Source organism: Passer montanus, unplaced genomic scaffold, assembly GCF_014805655.1.
Source record: "Passer montanus isolate IOZ18808 unplaced genomic scaffold, ASM1480565v1 scaffold45, whole genome shotgun sequence".
NCBI classification, from domain to species: Eukaryota; Metazoa; Chordata; class Aves; order Passeriformes; family Passeridae; genus Passer; species Passer montanus.
Genome location: NW_024369373.1, coordinates 5,760,084 through 5,784,087, shown reverse-complemented (window position 1 = coordinate 5,784,087; position 24,004 = coordinate 5,760,084). Strand labels below are relative to the sequence as shown.

Sequence of the window (24,004 nt, the reverse complement as noted above, 5' to 3'; positions counted from 1 at the left end):
TCGAATCTAGCCAGGACTCTAAGCCAGAAGACTTGCTTCTAAAATAAATCGTGTTATGGTTTGCTTAATGTGCTTGGGAAAGGGGAATGGGCTAATGAACAGTGTCTAATCAGGATTTTCTCATTAGTAGATGTGCAGATGAGGCATCTGCTCAGAGGGGCTGTGACTTGCAAAGTGTTACTGAATAGCCCTGCACTCACCAACATGCTGACCCCTGTTGTCTTCCTTTATCTCAGCATGCTTTTGGAACTCTCAAGGTGACTGAGCAGATGCCCACCTGACAGTCATCTCTGGCTTCTAATGTGGCTTGCTGCTTTCAAGGAAATAATTTATCTATGCTGGTTTCATTTGTGTGGTTTTCTGGTAATTGGTGTGATGAAAAAGAAGGCTCAGCTGGGATCTCCAGAGGCAGGAGGAGTCTCAAAGCATATCCAAAATTATCGATTGACCTCCAGATTAACTTGGCCATTTCTGGATCTTTCAAATCTGGGGTGTCTGGGTGCTGCACTGGCTTTGGGAACTCGATGACAAACTGCACTATCTCATCTTCAGTTTTTTCAGTGTGTAAGTTTCCTGTGTTCTGTGTAAGTCAATGTGGAAATACTTCAATAAAAATCACACCCTTCTCCAGAAGAAGATAGTGTTTCTCTATCTGGCTCTCAGATAGTTTCCTGGCTTTTAAAAATCTGAAAACAGAAGATGCTTACTGACCTATTCAGGTCTCACAGGAGCTCTTCTGCTATTAGTAAGGGGCTCTTTGGTCCCTCTGTTCATGCCTTCGTCTCAGGGGCCTCAGATCCACTCCCAGCATTTTGCTGCTTGGCCTGTTTCCCTTGTTTCCAAGCTGCTGCTCATTCCTGACAGCTCCAGGCTCAGAAAAGGGCTTTTGATCTCTGCTGAGATGCTGGCAGAGCCTGCTTTGCAGGCACTGGGCCTGGGGTTTCCCCTGCTGGAAAGTGCAGCTTGCAAGATGCATTATTTTTTTTTTTTTTCTGTAACTAAGAGATGGTGAAGCAAGAGGAATTCTGTGTTAGCCTGAAGGGGAGGCAGAGCTGTTTGTTGCCATACAATCTCATTAACACATTGCAAACCGAGCCAAGCTTAGTCTGGCCTTTCCCCCATGGGGCTGCTTCTGCTTTGTAGTGTGTGCTGGCTCTTGTTATGATCTGTGTAACCTTTGTGTCCAATGTTCATAGCTCTAAGTGAATTTGGAACCCCTGGCTCTTAATACCTGTGGTACTCCTGTCCTTCAGCAGGAGAGGCATCCCTGACATGAGCACTGTGCTGCTTTGGGGAGTTGGAGGGTTGCAGGTCATGATTAATGGGGGATTGTCACACTCACACATGCAGCAGCTCATCTGTTCACCTGGATTACTCAGCTCAGAGGTGTGTTCCATAATCTTGATTTAATCCTTTTGAGAGGTACAAATTAAAACACAGGGATGCCTCCAAGATTGACGTGCTAATGCTGATCTTTGGTGGGACTTGGAGGCAGTGCAGTGGAGCTGGCCAAGGGAATACTTATCCAGTGAAGCAAAAAGAGACTTGGAGATGCTTAAAACTGGGGTGAATACAGCTCCAGTCAACAAGATGGAGGCTCATGCCCTGGCTGCAGGTCAGCTTCTCCAGAGAGCCATGTTTGGCATGCTCCACCTACTGCAAGCCCCAGTGGGAGCTTGGTAACTGCAGGGCTGCTGCCCTCTGGATTTAGGGAGCCTCTTGCAGAAGTCCAAAAGGGGCCTGACAGTTTGGTCAGCATTTCAGGAGGCAGCACTGTCCATGCACTGATGTCTTCTGTGCATCTGTCACGGAGTCTTTGTCATACAGGAGATCACAGAAAATTGGGGTTTTTTCCTTCAAGGCTTACAAGGTTATGCATTATTGATGTTAAAATACCATTCACCTTTGCTTGTTTTCAGGTGAGGTGGTTTGAGATGCAGCCTGGGCTGACTGCTTGGGTAGCAGCACACACCTGCTGTGAGGAGCAGCACCAGGCAGGCAGCTTGGCCCTAGCCTGACTGCAGGAGAGCTCTCATCACATTTGATTCTTTTTAGAAACCAGCCAACAGCTTCTGTCTAGAAACCAGCCAGCTTCTTCTGCCTATCTAGTCAGCCTACAAAATTATCAGTTATTCCAGCTTGGTCTTGTCTGTGTTGCTTCAGGGAATAGGCTGAGTTTCCCAGGGAATATTTTCTTCCACCTGGTTTGAAAAGGAATGCTCTTTTTTTTTTTTTTTTTTCCTGAAAGGGAGAAAACCAGTGTTTTACTTTGAAACTATAAAAGTGATGGGGACATGCTAATTTTAACTCTCTCTGCTCTACAGCAAGTGATCCAACATAAAATACATACATCTGCAGTGTGCAGGCAGATGTGTTCTGGAGGTTCACTTGTGTGAGGGCTTAATTCCCTCCTGCAAAGTGCTGAATCTGTGCACTCCAGCATTTTCAGGACCTTGCAGACTGGAGGATCTGCCTCTCATGCAGTGTATCTGTCTGTGGAAGACACCTGGGACATTGCAGATTAAGCACAAAAGTTCACCAGAAAAATAAAAAAAATTATTCCTCAGCTCAAAAGGGATTAATTTTTTTAACAAACCCCTGTAGATGAGTATTACTTTCTCCTTAAGTGATCATTGCAGAAGACTGGAGGACTATTTATTGAGCCTAAACACAGATGGGGAATATTGAAAAAGGATAATTAGCCTCATTTTTGTCCCTCTTGGTCTGTGATTCCCCAGAGCTAACATTAAGATAGTGTGGAAAGTTTTGTAACTGTGTCAGGTCTAAACTGGGGCAGCTTTCCCAAGCGAAGAGAGTGTCCTGAGTACAAGTGGTAAAGAGCTGGCATTTTCCACAGCTTCCACTCTTGTTCTCCCTTTCTCAGCAGGAGGGTCAGGGAGAGGGTACCTTTGTGCTCTGTGGGTAAGGTTTTAACTGCCTTCTCTGCTCTAAGTCCCCTTATACCCAAATACCAACATGTGCTTTCTCAGCCTGATGTGCACCAGGTGTTTTGGTTAGGAGAATGTAGCTGTGTTGGGGCACCTGGGGGTAAATTGGAGGGATTTTGGCATAAGGTTGCTATTACACAGCAGTCTACAGATTATTAGCCTGCAAGCCTTCTTGATATGCCTGTTTGTCTTTCCCAGCTTGCCCTTATCCTGCCTCTATTTCCCCTCTGTGCAAGGATGAAGCTCTGCTGGTGCACTTCTCCAAGGGCTGGCAGGGCACTTTGCAGCTCACTGCTGAGATGGGCACTTTGCTGACACACTGCAGCCTTGGCATCCCTTACACAAGTTCTATTTCTGGAATCCAGCAGGGCTGGATTCAGCTGTGCTGGAGTGGAGGCATCTGGGCATCACACTGGGCAAGCCCTGGGCTCTGGGTGTTGTGTGATGGATTGGGACCCTCCTCCCTGGTAGCTCTACCAGGGTGTAAAACCAGGGTGCAGCAGACAAGCTGGTGCATTAGACTCATTCTGACACTGAATTTGGGTTTAATCCCCTTCTGCAGATTAGCTGGAGCTGTCAGCATAATGCTCCTTCCAGCATGTATTCTTCCTTCTTTGTAGCAGTTTGTGTGGGTAAGGGCACTGCTGGGAGCAGATCAACCACTTGCTCTGAAATTAATCTGCTACATTTCAGAGCTGCAAGTGCTCTGTGGAGCCCCTTTGGGGCAGCCTTGACAGCAGGTGTTGTCTTCATGTGGTTTGTGCCCAGCATACACAACCTGGGGCCTTCTCCATGCACTTAGGGTGCAGCATTTCAGTTGGAAACTGTAAAAGGATGGGTGATAAGTTCTTCAGTGGAAGTTGGAGCTAACATACCCACCACTGGGCACCAAACCATCAGGCTGGGTGGGTATGGCAATGCCTGAATGTTTGGCTACCATTTTGAGCTTGTATCAGAGATGAAGGGTCTTAAGAAGGACATCTGTAAGTATTCAGGACACTTAATGATCCAGTTTCTAGCATGTTTTCCTTATAATGACTTGTAAATATGGAAGACAGTAGCATCATCTGTGCTACCAGGCTCTGGCATGGTCCAAAAATTAATAACTGTTCTGTGTTTTGGAAGTCTTATTATGCAATTTAACAGCATAGCAGTGTAATGAAATCTCTGTGGCAAAGTGATGAGAGTGAGTGGTTTTGTGTGTGAATTACAGGGGCTGCAAGTGGGCAAGACACTAGCTACTTGTTTTATTGCTGACAATATACTTATTTTCATGTTTAGTCCTGGATTACAATGTGTGAATAGCATCCCAGTAAACAGTCAGGCAAACAGTTATTTATCAAGTATTTAAAAGTGAAAGGTCTTGTAATTTGCCTTAGTAATGACTGTGATTTCTTCCAGCTGAATTAATGACTCCCATTTCTCCCCTTGAAGAACAAGAATTGTTTTGGTTTCTACATGGAGAGAGTTATTGTCTCCCATAATAATGCAGAGCAGAGGATTTCTTTTTCCTTCCTGGCCTGGGATCTGGGAAAGGTTGAAATGTGCATAACCTGAATTAATACCTTGTAAAGCTCCTTAATACTCTTCCGTCATTCCTCTTGGAGTGGTGCAGGAGTTGCTGCTGGCATCAGCCCAGAGCAGCCTGCCTCAGAGCAGCTTTTGTTTCAGTTTATGAGGCAGTAAGTGGGTCTTGTGATGGAATTGCCTTGAAAGGTCACTTTTAATTACATTTCTGTCGCATTCCTCTGTCCCCAGCTGGGCAGTCCTGGTGGAACAGGTTGCATGCAGCTTTGCAGCTGAATTTCTGCAGTGGACAACTCCAAAAATATATGTTAGAGCAGCTGCTGGCAGGCCAAGGGGAGCAAAGAAAATGGAACTAAGTGTTGTATTTTGTGCCCAGCCATTGTTAGTGGTACTCCAAGGTGGAGGAGGGTGTGAGGACTGAAGCACAAGTAAACCCTGGGTAGCAGCCTGTCTTGTGCCCCTGGATAGCTGAAGTGCCTGTCACTGAAGGCCTGTGCCAGACACATTGTGTGCTTTCTGCTTTTTCACCCTTTCTGGGACTGGGCATCTCCTGTTCCAAGAGCTGTGATTTGTAGTGCTGGTCCAACCAAGAGTGTGCTAACTCTGTTGGAGTGCAAGTCCCTAGAGCTGTTTTTCATTTTAGCTTTGTGCCTTTCTTTTTCTCAGCTGGTAGGGGAGACACCAGTTAGTTCTGTCTCCAGGCTGGAGAAGGCTGAAGACACACAGGAGCTTAAGGCCAAGTGCTGAGATCTCAGCTCTGCACTGGCTTTGAACACTTGCTTGCTGTTGTGCTACATCTCTTGGATTCCTGCACACTCGAGGTTGCCTGATATTTCTCTCTGTGGCTCCTGTGCTCCCTGCATGCCAGGAGTGCAGCTTTGATGGCACAGCAGTGCAGGGGTTGACAGGAGGACAGGGACCCTGCCAGGAGCCAGCACTGCAGAGTGCACAAGAGAGAGTGCTGCTTCTCAGCTTGGCAGGGGTCAGAGCTGGCTGTTCAGATGCTGCATTTGAAAATAAATAGACTGTGTGATTGCATTGATCTGAACTCAGCCTCATGGTTGGGGGGAATTCTGTCTCATTGCTGCATGAAGACACCAAGTTTATCCTGTCAAATGAAATCCATGGATGTAGGGTAACCTTTGGTGTATGACTGCTGCATGACATGACCACTGCTGCAAGAGTGGTGTGTTTGGGGTGAACTGTGATGATGCTGTAGCGGGGTTTTATTTTCTTCCTGAAGTGCTTGTCTCATTTTCCTACCCCTTCCCTTCCCAATCTGATCAGCAAACACTTCTAAGTATTCATAGTGTGGGATTGTCTCTATCCACATGACTGCTGTGGTTTGAAAGGCATGTGACAATGCAGGGGGGAAATGGGGTTAATCTCCTCCTGCACTGGCAGAACAAGGCTGAGCAGTTGTACAGCACAGGCATTTATTCTTGTGCCTTTTCCACTGCATTTGCAGTCTGTGGAGAAGGAGGAAGGAAGTTTCAGGTGCTGATTCACTGTCAGCATGGAGGCATGGATGCACTAGTTGTGTGCATGTGAGATCACAGGACATCAGTGCCTCCAGGGTTAACAGATAACTCCGTGTCACTCTCCTTGATGCCAGCCCAGCAGAAACCTATCTGGGGCTGCAGCTCCTGGGGTTTCTCCATGACTGTTAGCCAGTTCTTTCATGGAACTTGTGAGGTCAGGTTGGTGGGTAGGAAGCAATGATTAGCCTGATTTGTAGCCAGGGGAGATCCCATGGCCAGCCAGGCTTTCAGCCTCTCATCAGCATTTGGTGTAGACCAGGGATGAGCCTGCACATCCTTGCTGGAGCAGATAGAGCCAGAGGCCCAGGGTGCAGGAGGGGTGAGATGGATTCTTCTTCTGTGCTGACTGAGCTGTGGGCCAGGCTGCCTCTGTGCCCATAGTGCTGCAGGGCCCTGGAGAGGCTCACAGGCTTGTGCTCCATGGGAACAAAATTGTTAGCTTGGCAAATCAGGGCAACCTCATTAAGAGCTACTGAGAGCGTGAAAAGCGTGTTGCTGGAGGCAGGTCATGGTAAATGAGGGGGCTAAAGTAGCTGGGCTTTTCTAACAATTAATTATTGAGTGGTTTTCTAGAGATTCTTTCTCATGTTTATAATTCATTCCCTGCTGTAGATGCCATATTGATTTATAATTTTTTGAAGTTCAATATTTTGCACCCTCGGGGCCTCAAACAAAAATTAACTAGAAAATGAGAGTAAATTTCTACATTCTGCCTTGTCAGAGCTTTCCCTCCCGTTGCTCTGGTTTGGGTTGCAGATGTTGCCAAGCCTCTGTGCCGTGGGCTGTGAGACATGGGTGGCAGAAGAGCTGCCTCACTGACCAACAAATGAGAAAATCAAGAGTCCAATTAAGAGCCTGGAATTGCCCCCAGTGACCTGAGGAGAGCTTTTAGTAGCTGCTAGTGAGACAGGCCTGTTTGAATGAATAAGCATTCCAGTTTGTTGGAAAGAAAAAACATCCCCTCCTCCCCCAGCTCTAATTAGCCACTCTTTTTCTTTTTTCTGCCATGAATGTAGGGGGTTTGTCACTGGAATGAAATCTTAACAAGATGTGTGTTCTTCAGCTTGCAGCTGATGAAGGTGATCTCTGTGCGGGGAATGTGGAGACTCTTGTACCTGTTTTCTGTGTTTCCTTGATGGATCTTTGATTTTACTGTTGAGTACAGCTTTTCCTTACCCTCTGTTTTTTCTCTTTTCCTTCAACAGGGTGACTAAAGAAGTAGACTCAAACTCAAAAGAAGCTAAATCTTTTCTGAAGCAGCAAGAGAAACTGCAGTCAGCAGCTCCAACTTCCTTGCCAACAGTCTCGGGGTGAGTGTGGGGTTTTCCTGCCTGGGAATGGGCCCTTAGTGAGAAAGATGGCTCTGGAGCCAATAGTGCAGGCTCTGCAGTATTTAATGGTGTTTGTTTTCTGCAGTCCTTCAGTGGGAGCAGGACTAGGCCTGGAAGGTGTGATGGTTGGGGCTGGAGGGAAGTGGGGGAGGCAGCCTGTGAGTTCCAGTGACTCACTTCATAGGTTCAGGCTCAAATTTTTTAATCCCCATAAATCATTCATCCTAGTAAGGAGATAGTGATTTGACTGTCTCAAGCAGCCTGGTGAAACTGCAGGTAGCCAAGGAACATTCCTGATATTGCCTGCAGTTCTTTTGGCAGGTGCTTCTCGGGGCTATAAAAAGCCATGTCAGGCTGGGCTGTAGCTTCTTAGAGACTTTGGGTGAGCATTTAAATGAGAGATGGTTTTGCCTCTTTGATGTTCTCTAATATCATTTTGATGTGGATTTGTCACTTTTCTGTTCAAGCTCTAACACCTAATTCTGAGATTATCATAATGCTTGTCAGAGATACAAGGAGGTCGGGTCCCCTGTGCATCTGAGATGCCAGTCTGGTTCCTGATGAGCTTGGGAGATCACCAGCTTCCTAGGAACAGAGGAGATACTTCTGTGTGCCAGTGATGATTTTTATTTAAGTCAGTTGTTTGCATTTATATTTGAAAGACATAAGCTGCATATGATTTGATCACACAGAAACAATAACACTCAAATAAATACATTGTCCTTCCCATCTGCTTGGAGTAATTCTCCAGTGTGAGTTAAGGCTGCCTTTCCCTGAGATGCTGTTATTCACTTGCTGCAGCTGGATTGTCACTCATTTTTCCAGCTAAGTGTTGCATAGCTTGTACTTAGCTCAGGGTAGAGAAAGCAGAGTGTGTGTGTGTGCCTGACCCTTGACAGCTGCTGTTCTCTGAGCTGAATGAGGCATAGATGAGCACAGGCTTCATGCTCTTGCTCACACTGCACAAGGGTTCATCCCTGCAGAGCCCATTAATTGTAATCTACGTGTTGTGTACAGGGTTTTGTGCTGGAAAACTTGCTTTGGGTTGGGCTGGCATTCTTTGTGCAGTTTTGGTGGCTGAAGTTTGTTCGAGCAGCAGCTGAAGCTGGGGCAGCTCCACACTGTGCATGCTGCTGGTGGTCCCGTGTCTTCAAACCTGCCTTCCAGTCTGCTGCTCTGAGTGCAGGCAGGTTTGGCAGCCCACTGGGAAAGCTCCAGGGGCTGTTCACCTTCCAGTTCAGCAGAGATCCCTGTTTCCTCCCCTGTCTCACAGGCCACAGGAGGAGCTGGGTGGCCAGTGGGCCTGTGCAGCCTGGTCCTCACCAAGGGGCATGGTTGCTTTTGCTGGAGCTTGGATTGCTCAGTAGTAATACCCACAGCTCAGTTTGAGTTCATGTTCAGATATCTGAAGAATTAACATCAGATATGGAAAAAAGTAGACTAAAAATCAATAGAAGAAATAATGAGTTCAAGGACTCTTTAACTTTCCTTCAGTGAGATTATTTTGGAAGCAACTTAATTAGGTCATTGTGCAGCTTGCTGATGTGTGATGTCCTACTGACAGTTGCTTGGCCAGAACATGAGGTGACCTGGCTGTGGAAAAAGGTGGGGAAAAATATCCTGGGCTTGTATGTCTTGCCTTTTTTCAGAGCACCAAGCCCCAATGCAGCACAGCCCCAAATGCCTTCCCTTTCACATCCTGGCTTTGTGCAGGGATCCTATGGCAGAAGAGCAGCAGTGGTGTTTGGATCAGTGTGTGGAACAGCCCAGCTCTCTTGAGGCTTTGCTAGGAGGTTCTCTGGGGCAATCTGGCCAGCATGGGCCCTCTGATCTGAGTCTTTGACTAGTGTCCAAGACTGATCCCTGAGACTGCCAGCAAACATGCTTGCCTTTGGGCTTAGGAAGATGCTTCCAGCTGGGAAGCCAGCCAGGGTATTTTCAGGTGAGAAAATTACTAGCAGTCTTGTGGTATTCCTTAAAGCCAGAGGCAAGCCCCATATGTTAAGCCAATTACAAAGGTCAGGTTTTAGACTTGAGCCAAGCTATCCAGACCCTGCTGCTCTGGAGGAAAGAGCCACAAGCCTTGATGACATGCCAGAGCAGTGCTTGGGCACTGACAGAGCCTGGCATTGCCTCACAGTTCTTTGCACCTTTTGTCTACTTAAAATAGAAGTTATGGGGGAGCAGGTACATTTTTGCCTTAGGCATTATGGGAAAGCCCCAGTCTATTGCCACAAGGCAGTGAAAAACGTGATTTTGGGATTTTAGCTGTGCCTGTGGACTCCCACTGTGCTGTGAGCCATTGTCAGCCCCCAGGAGCTTTGTCAGCTATTTAAAAAAAAAAAAAAAGCCTTGCCCTGTTTGCAGGGAATTTGAGCAGCTAATAGTGGCCTTTCCATCTGGCTTTTCTTTCTTCACCTTGCAAGCAGCATGTATGATTTCTGAATGCAGCCAGCCTACCCTGCATTTATTGAATTTCCCTTCTCTAAACAGACAGAAGTAACCCAGAAAAGCAACGGTCACCAAACCAAACATCCGGCTCCACGTCTCCGTGTTACAAACCCTTGCAAACTAACTGGTCCAGGGGAGGGGATGTTTGGGGCTGAAAGTGCATTTCCTGAATGTGTTTAACATCCATACCGGATGTGCTATAAAAAGCTAGATTTGTGCTTGTGAGGGACATGGGGGTGGTTGGAGGAGAATAACTTAAACACTTGGCTGTAATTAAAGCCAGGAGTACAAAACAACCCACCCAGTTCTCTCAGCAGGCTTTGCTAGAAAGGTCAGAAGCCCTTGGTTCCCAGGGATGTGATGGTTTCCCAGCCTTCACATTCTTCCCATCATGTCCCCCTGTGACACACAGCCAGGCAGTGTTCTGTCAGCAGCATGTATTGGTTTGTTGGAGAGGTTTGGGGTTGTGATACTCTGTTCCAGTTGTTTCTGTTGTGCTCTTGGGTTCTGTTAGGCTCTTGCTGATGTTATCAGAGGTATCAGATGTGGTGAGAGGACCCACTGATTTCTTACTTGCTGCCCCAATAAAGGGGTGGAAGGCTCCCAGCATCTAAAAAAAGCCCTCCACCCACCCAGCTAAGCCTTCTTGTCTGTGTGCTTTAGGGCTCATTTCCTATCCTTAACCACTGCTTCACTTTTGGGAAAAGCAAGAGTAGATCCTGGCTGCCAAAGAAATGCATTGATCTGATGGAGGGATCAGTGGGAATTCCTGGTACTCCAAGAGATGTCTTTTGCCCTCTTCCCAGGCCAGGCAGGACCTGTGAGCAGGGTTCATCATTTCTGCGCTAGCAATCCCCTTTTACAGCAGCATTTCATATTCAGAGGATGTTAAAGCAAATTAAATCCTCCAAGCAGCTTACTGCAGAATGACTCTGTGCATGTACTTGTGAGACTCGACAGGGGTTGAGCTCCAGGCTGGGAGAGCCCTGCAGGGACCCAGCCCTGTGGTGGGAGCAGCTGCGATCTGCCCGTCGGTCCTTGTCAAAGCACAGTGGCTTTGCCCAGGGAACAGTGGTGCTGTGGCAGTCCTGAGAATGGAAAAAATGTATTTGGTGGATCTTATTTGAGATTCTCTTCTAGGCAGCTGTTTCTACACAGCCTGAACAGGAGCCAGGAAGAAAAAGAGAGGTTTTTCACTGGCTTTGTTCTTGCTTTTGCTTATTACCGAAACCATTCGTAATTAAACGTGGACTTGCTCACTCAGCCCAGCTGTTGCTTTTCTGTTTGATCCTGCCTGAAATTACAGTGGTGGATATTTGACCTCCTAGGCCTTTTCATGCCTTGTAGGCTGGTATAAACACCGGGTACAATTTGCCTTTGAAGCAAGCAGGCACTGCTCCCACAGAGTTCAGGAGGTGCTGTGCTTGCCGACCCCCGGGCTGCGTTGGACTGCAAGGGTTTGGACCTCAGTACAAGACCCAGCAGGAAGAGGCACTGCAGGACAGCTCTGACCCTGAGAACACATACTTGCCCTGAACAAAGAAAGCCAGATAAACTCTAGCCTGTTCATGATGGATGCCTTCCTCACAGAGCCTACAGTAGAGCAGTTCACATGGACTGACTGTTAAATGGTGTGAAAAGCTTCAGACCTTTTCTTTTATAAATAATTTACTCTGCTATATGCTAATGTTGGATAGAGGGACTCCAGCAGGAAGACATCTGTCCATGGCTTCTCTTCCACCTTCAGTGTGCAGGAGGAGCCAAAGTTGCTGTCTTTGTGGGAGGATAGGGATGGTGGGAGAACCTGATGCCTATTTCCAGCATCTTGACATGTTACTGTAATTTCTAAGCCGACCTTCCTCTCCAGCCTGCCCCCTCCTAGGAGCTACTTTGCATCCAAAGTTTTTTCTTGCAAAAGATGCTCTTCCTGCCTGAGCTGGCTGGATTCCTTTGCTATTATGACCAACAGTAGTTATTTGAGATCATATGTGGACACTGGTGAGTCAGGCACAGGCTCTTAGTTTTTGGAATCTTTGGATGATCCAGAGCAAGTGCTGCAAGTACTTGCATGCCTCTAGGGAGCAATTTCATTTCATAGCAATCCCACGGGCTTTTATTCCTCGGAAAGCAGAGTTTAGAGTCTTCAGCTCACCATCAACTGCAAACAATTAATTAGCTACAACTCTTGGACATTTTTCTTGTACAGGATGAGTACGAATGTCAGTAAAACAAGTGATCAAGACCTTTGCGGGGCTGGAGTTTTTCAGTAGTCACTTAAACACTTGAATAGTTCTGCTCTTCCTACTGAATTCAAAGCTTCCCATCTTTCTCGTGCTCTTCCCTTAATGTGCTCCAGAGAGTGCTGTTCTCCCAGACGGAGAGATCCAGCCCCTTGCACCACAGCCAAACGTCTGGGTGTAGTAGCACATGACATACTTTTCTGTGAACAGGATGAACCAGCTAGGGGCAATACTCTGTGCCCAAGAGCTAGTTTTACTTATTTCCTATTCATATGCTTTTATTGTGAAAGATTAAATGTGGCAATAGCTGTTCCAAGTAAATAATTTCTCTTTGGATCTTAGATCCCTTGTTGTTATTAACTTCATTTTAATTATTCATTGTTAGTGTCTGTCTACTGTTTTACACATATCCACTCCTTGAGTCAATGTGGTAATGAGGTTAGGTGAGTTTTTGGAATATCTTGGTTTTATTTGCTAGTGGAACTGAAATTACTTACTCTATAGGGATGAATGTGGAAAGGTGTTTGTATGTGTCCAGAGGGGGAAGTTTGTAGTTGGGAAAAATTATCTGTTCAGTGTTGAAGTGTTTTCATCAGCCATAGTAAATAAGATGCTGATTACTGCACACTTGTAAATCATGTGAAACACCTCATCCTCTGAGCATCTGCCTCCCCTCTTGAAGTCAGTCACCTGAAATGAGAGCCCACAGCACTGAGGGTGCCCATCTCAGCCAGGCAGGGTGGCAGCAGCGAGGGCACCACAGGGGTTTCACAGCCCAGCTGAGGAGCCAGGTGAGCCTGGCTGTCCGAGCTGTGGCCACACTACCATTGGATCCTGTGCTGGCACCTGCCTGCTTCCTGCAGACTGCCTTATCCAGGGCTGCAGTCACTTCTGAGGCTTAGCCATGAGTGGCAGAGCTCTGCCATTTTGGGACTTTGCCCCTTTTCTGAACAGTTCTTTCTCCTGAGCTTATGTTAAACCTATTTTGATAACAAGCAGAGCTCTGAGTGTGGGAAGTTTCATACTCACTCTCCCAGACTCAAAGCAAAACGTGCACTAAACATCCTTGTTTTAAACTAGTCTCTCAGGAGCAGTTCTTTCTTGTTCTCAGGCCAAATGAGTCAATGCCTTCTACCCCAGCCTCTGTTTTGCAGCAGAAATGAATGAGATTCTTTCACTGTGTGCTGTGCTTTCCTGTGGCTGTGCTACCACGCGTGCAGCTGCCTTTCTTTGGGGCAATGGCATCTTCTTGGAAAGAAGTTTAGCAGTGCCTGTACAGCTCTGTGCCTTACTCCAGTCCTCTGTCTTGATGTGGCTAAGCTGGATCCCTGGGCTGGACTAAGTGGGATCAGCTGTTTCTTTTTCTAGTCTCGTTGGAGGTTCAGCAGAATGGAATCTCAGCTATTTGAGGACTTACTTCTCTAAAGCATCTGTCTTATAAAATAAAAACAACCCCCCACTAGTCTGAGGCCTTTGATAATTCCCCAATGAAAGTTGTGGGGCAGTTTTCCCTTAGGGCAGTACAGGTTTTATGAGGCTTATTTTCAAATGCTTTCATCTCTCGGATCATGAGCATTTCTCTTTCTCCCTCTGTGAAAATGATTGAGGAAATTAACTGTTAATGGGGAATGAAGCCAGCTGAATTTTTATTCCAGACCCCTTGCAACGTTGTGAATGGAAACCCCTGTATCTTCCCATGCTGGACTTGCTCTGGTTGGAGTGAGAGGTGAGAAGGGCAGCCTTGCTTTGTGGATAAATCCTGGGATTGAAGGTGGATGCTAAGAGCTCCTGTTCCCAGCTGTGCCATGCCTTGAGTGTGTATTTACCAAGATTTGTTTCCACTCCTGTTTTATTTTGCTTTTATATTGCTTCCTTGCATATTAACTGAGCCTTACCATCTCCCTTGAGCGTCTCCCCCATACCAGATGCTTGTGTTACATCCTCTTGCTTTCCCACACTCATGTTCCTCCCTTTTTCTCATGTCAAGGAGCAAGTTCAGCTGAATCATTCTTCATAAAATATGAACCGTGTAAGGAAGGCTGGAGTGGCAGAGTAGAGTGATGCTCCCTGCTCTCAGGCAGTCCTATTGCCCCAGGCTTTTCACACAGTAGTGGCTTCATTCATGGAAAATCTCATACTAGTGGCCTCATTCATGGAAAATCAGCACACCAGTATTTTCCAACACATTTGTTAGCCAAAACTTTGATCTGCATGCTACATTGTCAGCCTTGTGCAGGACTGTGTTTAGAAAATGGGCATGCTCAGGCTGGCTGGATTGATATCAAGATGTAAAGTCAAACAATTAGGGTTAGTTACCAACTAATGCCAGCTTTCTCCCTTCATGCCTGAAAGGAGGTGTTGGTGTGACTGAGCTCTTGGAGGGTGCTTGGTCTCTCTTCAGAGCTGCAGCCTCTTCAGCTGGCACCAGTCTCTGCCAGTGCTCTTTTGTTTGATTCTAGAAAAAGACCAGGAGAGGCTGAGCAAGTGTCTGCCTAGCCCATGGGGATTTCCTCTGCCATGAGGATGGTTAGGATAGCTGGGATTCACTTCAGCTGTTGCTGTCCTGGTGTGGGGGGGCAGAGTCCCCCATTTTTTCCACTGCTCTTATTCCTGCAGAAAAACTGAGCCTCAAGTGAACTGGTGCACAGTCTGAGCCGAAAGGGCACCTCAAACAAGCTCCAGTCTGTCTCAAGCTCTCCAGGGTGCTCTAATCCAGTCTGCCAAGCCATGGAGTACTTTGTTTCCCTATCCAAGGAGTTTCAAAGCCTTACTAATGTGTTGGGTTACAGCCCAGTCGTCTTTGCCCGGAGCCCTTGCCGTTGTGCTTTTGAGAGCGCGTGGTCCTTGGGGCAGTTGCTGTGCAGGGGGACCCTCTGCAGAGGCAGATAACCAGGGCTGTGTTGGCAGCAGATGGCCCTCAGGGTGTGCAAGGACATGTGTGACATGCTCTTGTACCCGCTGAGGCAAGGAGGGGAGGGAACAGATTTATTTGACATTTCTGTTGGAGACCACTCTTTTTTTCTGGGAATCCCTGGGGAAGATGTATTTTGTGCCATCTCCTCTCATAGCATCTACTATTGATTCTTCCCTGTCAGGGTGGCAAGGCCCTGGCACAGAGGAGCTGAGGCTGCCTCATCCCTGGGAGTGTTCAAGGGCAGGTTGGATGGAGCTTGGAGCAGCCTGGCCCAGTGCAAGGTGTCCCTGCCCAAGGCAGAGGGGTGGAATGAGATGAACCCTTCTGAGATCCTTTCCAACCCAAACCATTCTAGGATCCTACGATTATCAGCAAATAATAGAGGATATATATGAGTCTGATCTGACTTTGTGCAAGAACTTTGATACCCTTTCAAGAGCTCATACTTCAGTGCTGTTACTGAAAGCCCCCAGGCAGGCAGTGGACAATAGTGACGCCTGTTCATCGACTGCCTGCCTGGCTGGAGAACAATGATGGCATTTCTTGAAGTAACAAGTCCTGGGCATGTGCAGGGTTGGATTGTAACACTTTTTTTTTTTTCCCCTTTAAGCTGTAGGCTTGAGAGCAGCAGATCTGGTTGCAGCACCCATTAATGCAAGTACAGAGAAAACTTGCACCTCTTGGAAAATACTGAAAGAAAGTAAATGGCTGGGTTTTTAGATGCTTGCCTATTCTGCCTTGAGGATGAGTCTGTGTATGCTGTGTGGAGTATGCTGTACACCAGTGTGTGTTTGCTGTTCAGAGGTCTCTTCAGATGCTTGTTTAGCAGCAAGGAGGGGGTTAAAGAGAACTCGGGAAGGCTGGCTGATTGCTGCTCATGGCTTTCATAATGCAAAGCCTGTGGGAATTCAGCCGGCTTCATCTCTGTCTCCCCCCACCCCCTCCCCTCTGCCAGAGGCAGGATAACCTTCCTGACTCCTCTGGAGCTGCGTCCCTGCCAGTAGGGCTCACACGGGGAAGCTCTGCGAAAACCCAGCAGAGGCGTAAGCCTGTGAAAGATGAGATTTTTTAACTTTCCTGGGAGAACACTGGAAGGGTAATTTTTCAGTATGGTCGTGCTGTTTCCTTACACTGTGACTGGGATGCAGCATGTGTGCCTCTTCATCTGTGACCTGCAGATTTCCCATTGCAGGGCGGCTGAGGAAGCAGCTGGTATGTGCGATATCTCTGACTCTCCGGGGACTGGAATGCAGGGATGTCCTTGGCTTTGCTGTAGCTTCTGGATGATGCACAGCAAAGTTGTTTAGGCCAGAAAAATAGGAAGGAGGTTCAGCAGTGGTTTGTACAGCACTCTGCACACTGACCTGCAGCCATCACCGTGCTGTGATGCACACCCTGCAACAAGGGGTTCCATCCAACATTTGGTGTTAGAGAAGTGCTAAACAGACAGTGCAGCCCAGGGCCTTCTGTGTAGCGTCTGCTTTAAGGACAAGCACCATCATGGTGTGTTTCCTAATGTGTGAAATCCCTTCTCCCTCCCTGCTGTTTGCAATAACCCTTTGGAAAGCTGGAAAGGCTCTTCATTTCCTTTCCCACTCACACGCGTGCATTTGTGAGCCTCGCCAGCACTATCTGGCTATGTGCATTGGGAGGGATTTTTTCTACTTTCCCAAGTCAAAGCAAAGTCTGTAACATTTGTTTTGGAAACAAAAACACTTCTGGACAATTACATGGCCTCTGCAAACAGATCAGCACAAAATAGGTCATGTGCTTTGGGCTGACTTTGAAGACTGTACAGGATAGCTGTCTCCATCCTCACTTTATGGTTTCATGGTTCTGTTTAACAAGGACCCTTAAGAATCTTTTGAAGGAGTAGTATAGCAGCAGCTTTACAGGTCCTGTGGGACAGTCAGGGTGCTTAGCAGCTTTCCCCTGGTCATTGTTGTGATTGTAGGGCAGGGTTTGGATTTTTATGGGGATAGAATACCTGCACTTAAACAAATGGGAGAGGGTTTTTCATCCTTACTTTTCTCAAAGCCTTTGGAAGTAAATATTTATTGGTGCATATTAGTAAGAGTTGTTGGTCAGAGCTGTTGAGGGACACTGCAGAGCTGTCTATCTTCTACTTCTTTTGTTACAAATAAATGTCTCCTGGGAAAAAGTTTCCTGCTGCCTCCTTCCTTTAGCACTAGGCAGGCAGGATGGGAAGTAGATAGCACGGCTGTTACAAGAAGTGCTTTCCTGACTCTGCATGGCACAGGGATCATCTGGTCAGCTTTGATACCTTCCTGCTCCACAACCTGCCCTGCTCATGTTGAGCCAGGTCAGCAGGTATTTGTGCTGCTCTGTCCTTAGCTACTGAAGTAGTCTTTAACAAGTATGGGACTCAGTGACAGGTGTCACACTAGATTATTTGGAGTCAGATCTGTTCTTGAAATAAAAGGAAGGCTTTGAGTGCCATCCAGGCTAAAACAGCACAAACATCTCAGCTTGAAGCAGTTTTGAGCAGCATGTACAGCTGTGCTGGAGCATAGTGCCTTTATGAGCCCACCCTGGCTTCTTGCTGCTATTTTTTTTTTGAGTAACAATGAAAAAATGCAAACCTTCAGTGTCCTTTCTTTGTCAGGATCTGTGCTTTTCAGGAGGGACTCTGGGCTTTAGCACCATTTTCTAGGTAGTTTAAGCCAGAACTGGTTTGTGATGTGTGCTGAAGGTACCAAAACCTTTGGTGGAATGGGTGAAAATGTTTGGGACCAGCTGTCCTGTTAATTTACCCCCTGGAAATGCCCTTTGCCTGCTCCTGATCACTGTGCTGTGGTTATTGTCCTCATTCATGCTGGCTGTTAAATGGGAATGGAAGGCACCCACAGGCTGGTGTTCCTGAGGTTACCTGGGAAGCCTGGTCAATGCAATTCCCCAGATCTGAGGCTGGCCCTGAGCTTCTGGAGTGACTTTCTTGTAGCACTTGCTTCCCATGTAGCCTTTGTGACTGCTGGGCTAAAACACTGCTGCTTTTAGGTGAAAAGTCTGATTGTGCATGAAGAAAGGTTTTCAGTAAAACCAAAAAAAAAAGACAAAACTCCAAAACCCTCTCTGAACTGGGCATGTCTAACATGGCAGGCCTGCAAACTGGCTCCTCAGTCAACTGCTGTCAGCTGCAGCCTCTGCCTGGCTGCTGGAGCTGAGGGCCAGAAATGCTCAGGGGTTCATCTGCCTCAGCTCCTGCATGGCACATTCTCCCCAGCCACCCCTGTGCCAAACCAGTGGCCTTTGTCTGGCCTCTCTAGTAAAGAATTGTACCTGATTTTGAGTTCTTCAACTCAAATGAAGAATCCTCCCTTTCTTTGAGCTTAATTAACAGTGGCAACTAATTGTTGAACAAATAATTTGAAATTTGAATTACAAATATGCTACAACTTCCCAGAATACAGCAAATTTCTTGAGCTGTGCTTTTGGGGGGTCTTATTTAGGTGTCACTAGGATGTGGTTGTGTTTATGCCTGTTTCATGTGGAAGAGATTCCACTGCCCCTCTTGCTCCCCAGCTCTCTCAGGTGCCTGTCTCTGAATTTGAGGATGCACAGTGGCTGATTTATGTCATTTACTGGCTTGACCAAGGGCAAACTCCCCAGCTGTATAGCTGTGAGTGATTCATCTTTCCTCATCCATGGAGATAAATGTCAGGATGGATGTCAGCTGTCTGGCTGATGCATGAGTGAATCTGCTTTCATATGTGCACCTTGAGCCAAATGTACACACATGAATTTTTTACTGTTTGTGATCAACCTGGAAATGCAGATTGTGTTGGAGGAAGAGGCCTCTTGATTTTAAATATTGATACCAGTTTAACAGGGTTGTGGCTGTGACAATCTGGGAACCTTGAAGCATTAGCTCAGAGATTATGCTGAACGCCATGGGGAATTCAGTGGTGTGTAAAATAAAAGGAAGAGCTTTGCAAAGTGGTAACATGCTTCAGATGGAGAAATAACGGATGGGGTCCTCTTGGGTCCACAGGCTGTGGGGCTGAAAATGGAAGAGATTCAGGCTGAGTCTTTGGAAGAGGCCCCTGACAGTTTTTTTATTTACTTTGATTTGTGATGTAACTAAAAAGAAAGCAGCTGCCCAGAAACCTAGGCGCCTGTGGATTGATTGCTGTGGAGGAAGAGGTGAAGACCCCATTCCTTGGAAATGCTCAGGGCTTGGGGAGCTGGATGTGGTAGGTCTTCATCATCTCTAGAGCCTCAGTTCAGAGAGTATCAAGTACTTCTGCTGTGTGGCTCTTCATCAGCTAGTCAAGTTGAGCAGTCATCCAGAAGGCATGCTGAGGGCTGAGAAACTTTTTAAAGTAACTTTAAGTGTTCTCATCTCTCCACTCCCTTCAGGACTTTGACCATGTGTGGAGCTAATGCACAGTCAGACATGCAGGGGTTCCTGCCTGTGCAGTTGCCTCTTCCCCATCCCAGCTTGTGAAGAAATTGTAAGAAGCCAGCAGACTCCTGAGCTGGCTGCACACAGAGTGTACCTGGTAGCTCTCAGAGGGCTTGCTAGCAAAGCACAGCTTTGTGCAGGGTGAGCTGTGCTGCTTTCAGATCTGAGCTGGCTTTGTGCCTTCCTCTGCCTGCTCTAATCAGTTCTCTCAGGTGGGATTTGCTGGGCAGGGCCTGTTGAGGCACCTGGGCTGGCTGCACAGAGATCACACTTTGGGCATTGCAGCTCCACTTCCTCCCCTGCTGCTGGGAAGGTGGGAGCTGCCTGTGGGATATTTTCTGGCTTTTACTTTAACTGGTTGTAGTAGGTGTCATCTACAGCATAGTAGTGGCTCCTTATTTAATTTTTGCAGGCTGTTCCAATATAGAATGTAGCTCTTGCTACAAGAAACCTTCAAAATAATGGGGTAACTGTTGATGAGGGTAGCAAACTCCTAGCACAACTGGGATTCCTCTGGGCAAGGTAAAGCTGTGCAGGAGGGAACTCCCCTTTTGTACTGTGCCAGAGGGGTCTCAGCACCTGATGCATCAGGGAGCATCCTGGGAGCACATTGTTTTGAATTAATGTGTATGGCAGTTGTGTACACTGCCCTGTAGAGTCTGAGCACCTCAGCATGGTTAGTTGCTGAAGGAAAAGCAAGCTTATACAAATTTAGGATAACTATCTTCATGTAAAAAGCAGACACTGCTGAGAGGCTGCAGGAGACAGGGAGAGGAGTAGCAACCCAGTCTCTTAATTCAGCTGAAGTTTCACTCAGTGTGGAGAGAGTAAATGAGAGGAAGTGATTTTTCTCTGCCAAGTCCTTTATTTAAATATAAAAGCTTTTCATGGCTACTTGCAAAAGATACTGTTAACAGCGTGGTCCTTCGCATGACACTTCTTTCAGGCTTGGGCTCCTGCAGCGTCAGCCAGATGATCTGGCCACTGGCTGTTGTGTTCCCACTATTCCTCTCACATCTATGGCTGTTGGATCTTTTTGCTGAGCTATTTCAGTGCACTTAGCTGAATCCAGCCTGACTGCCAGCATCACGTGCTAAAACAGCCCTGCAGCAGCTGAGTGCTGGAGCCAGTGTCGTGGATAGGTTGTGAAGGAATTTCATTCTTAGTTAAAGAACTTAATCTTTCCAAAGCGAGCTTGTTTTCTCAAGGCAGGAAACATGCACCAAGGAAGGACCATTTTATACTTTCTTCTCTTAGGTGTGTACTCTAGAGCAGTGGTTGAGGCAGGGTCCTGGATAAACCAGGCCCTCTGGACAATGGCTCACTTGCAGCGAGCAGTCTCCTGTTTTGAAAGCTGTTCTGTGTGTATATGTGTTAAGGTTACTATTAGGATTATTAATATTAGGATATTAGGATTATCATTTGCTGTTGCATAGAGTTGCAAGAATAAATAGATTATGTGCTAGTGCAGCATCTCTGCAGTCACACACATGCAGCTGCTGGTGCCTGAGATCTTTGTGGTCAGAGCTCATTCAGAGACACCATGATACATTTTCTTCAGCTTTTTAATTAAACAGAGACTTGAATTACATATATTTCTTTCCACATCTCTTCAAAGCTCCTATGTTTGCCCTCTTCCCCCCACTTCAGCTTTCCCTAGTAGATTAGAGCCTGCTGGCTCTATGGAAAACATAGAGCACATTGTGAAGTCCAAAGCAAAAGCTGACTCAGTGATCCTTCCCATTTAGGCTGCCACTGTTCATGGAACAGGAGGTTAGCCTTAAATTACTTCTGCCAAAAAATACTGCTGCCCATTTTATTAACTGTTGCTGTGTCCTTTTACTTTTTTTTTTTTTTTAGAAAAGTAGTCTACTAGTGCCTTAACCGTCTGGGAAAGAGGACTTTATTTGCATGTGCTGGAATAATTCTCATTTTGCTGTAAGAAGCTTTTGCATCTCTTCTCCAGATCTCTGGAGAAAGGCACTGTGCTAGGCACAGGCCCCATCTCTGCCAACAGTGGGCCCTGTCCTTGAAGGCTTTCAGCTCAACGTCTCTTGAGGAGGGGGGGCATGGTTGTGGTGCTGGGTGGGTCCCTTTAGAGCAGGGTGGGGCAGTACAGGAAGAAAAAGACTTGCTTGTCATTCCCATTATCCTTACTAGTTGGAGCATCTCCTCTCACGGCCTCAGAGCAGATGGGCATCAAAACCTGATCCAGGTGTCTGAGTGATCTCACCAGTGTGTGTGAGCCTGGATGCAAACACGGCAGCAGTGCTGGAGGAGCTGGTACTGAGGGGCCACTACAAAGAGAAAAGTGAATCTCATCAGCTTCCTGTGTTCTCCATAAAGCAATCAGTGACACCTTGCTGTGATATTCCAGGGAGAAAGTGGATTTTGAGGAGAGAGCTGGCCACGGAGTAGTGCTTCATGTGCCAGTGGTGGGAATTTTGGTTGTCTGTTGTTCCCAGAAATATGCCCAAGTGTCCTTTTTTCATTGGCATATTAAGAAGTTATGTAGACTCAGCCTAGTCTCATTAATGGATTTAAAACATGTTGAATTAAAAGATACTTACCAAAGCAGCTGAATTCAGTCTCGTGATTGCCTTGACTCCAGCTTGAGGTACTTATTGATGCTTTTCCTTTTAACCCTTATTTCTTCTGCAGTCTGATCTGCATTTTTGACAGGTGATTATTATCATTGAAAGAGCTGACAGCTCTGCTAGTCTCAAGTGCTGCAGAAGTCCTGATGGTGCTTTTAATGCATGCAGGTTGTCTTTGAATATTTGGAAGGAAAAGCTGCAGAAAACGTATGAAGCTTGTCTGCACTGCTCTGTTGGGGCAGAACCTGCGCTGCTCCCAGAACAACCCTGACATCACAGGGTGTCTTGGACCTCAGTGGGGGACAATTGTGCAAACCCAAAACAAACTGATGCCCATGATAACATGACAACTAGACAACTTCTGTAAGTATTTCCAGCACTTCCCTGGCTCTGTCCTTAGAGGTGAGAACCTCTCTCAGCTTGCGCTTCTCAGCTGTACATCAGTGGCCCAGGGTTTGTTCTTCACAGCAGGCACCTCTTACAAAATTCATCTTGTTAGTGGGCAATCTGTGACTTGTCTGACTCCAAAGGAGAAGCTCATTGGTGTCAGGCTGTCACTGTGCAAATACCTTTCTCTTATACTGAGAGACTGTAGGGACACTCAGACCTGTTGCTCAGGATGTCTCAATCAAGCCATGTTCAAAGTTGAACTGTACTGCACAAATGTTTGTCATACTTCAAGACCTGTTGATGGGAAGAATATTCTTAGAATCCTAGAATGGTTTGGGTTGGAAGGGATCTTTAAAGGATCATTTCATTTCACCCCCCTGCCTTGGGCAGCTTGCCCTAGACCAGGTTCCTCCAAGCCCCATCCAACTGGGCCCTGAACACTTTCAGAGATAGCACATCCACAGTTCCTCACATTGTGCCAATGCCTTTCCACCTCACAGTGAGAGATTTCTTCCTAATAACTCATCTAAACCTCCTTTCTTTCAGTTTAGAGCCATTTTCCCTTGTCCTATCACTACATGCCCATCTGCCATGATGGATGATGAATGTCCCGGTGCAGAGCCTCATGTGCAAGGGTTTAACAACTAACAAATGCTCAGATGAAATGAATTCCATTAAGGGCCCTATTTTTAACTTCTTAACATACAAAATTCTTTGTAGCTGCAGTTTGGCAGGGTTCTGTCTCTTGCAACAGGGGTCACTGCTTCCATACAGTGCTAGAGTTGGTTTATCCTATTTTTACTAAGCTGCGAAAGTTGTTTTTCTAGTGTGCTGTAACTGTTTGCTTCCCCACCCTTAGACTCCATCTGTACACTTCAAAATAGAAGGAGGAAGAGGGCAGAGAAAGAACAAAGGCTCATAATACGAATGGAAGGAAACTAGGGAAATTCAAGAGGAAATGGACAGTGAGAAATACAAAAAGATCCAGCTGCGCTGAATGCATGGGGTGTGAGTGCACAGGGATGCTTTCTACTTGCATTCAGAGCTCAAGACCTGCATTGTGGAGCTGAACTTTCCTTTGAGTCAGTGACCTATTCAGACACCTAACAATGTCCATTATGTACAGTCAGCTTGTTTATGCCCTGTGCAGGGCTTTCGTACCTTTTTTCCATGTACAATACAACTATTTACAAAGTGGCCAGGCTGAGCTCAATTTTGCTGTGCAAGCTCTGGACCATCAGCTTTTAGCAAGCATCTTGTAACTTCAGAAATATTTAAGAGGACAAACTGTGATGGCAGGATGCTCATGGAGAACATCTGCTGATGAAAACACTGTTCCTAGCTGACTGATGGCAAATGTCTCTTTCCTTTGAAGGACGGGGAGAGGGGAAAGAGGTAGCAAGCATTGAGTCCCTGCCCCTCATGGAGTTGTAATGATCAATTGATACTGTGAGGCAGCCTGAAGAGGTGAGTCTAGAGTAATGCTTGACGGCAGTGTGGGACCCACTAGTGCTTGTGCATCATGGTGGGGTGAGAACAGTGGAGAGGGGAAACCCTGGGAGCTGGAGGAGAACATCTCTGCTGTGGGATACCCAAACAGTGCTGTTGCTGCCTTCATCCTTGCTGTAGAATAGCTGGG

At 46.7% G+C, this 24,004-nt stretch overlaps 1 protein-coding gene across 1 annotated transcript in view; it reads left to right on the top strand.

Moving 5' to 3' along the window:
* CFDP1 (craniofacial development protein 1) overlaps nt 1–24,004 on the top strand; it is a 61,344-nt gene that overhangs the window by 9,653 nt on the left and 27,687 nt on the right. Inside the window, exon 5 of the mRNA XM_039721384.1 lies at nt 7,222–7,326. Within this exon, the coding sequence (XP_039577318.1) occupies nt 7,222–7,326 (105 nt within the window). The remainder of the gene's footprint in view (nt 1–7,221; nt 7,327–24,004) is intronic.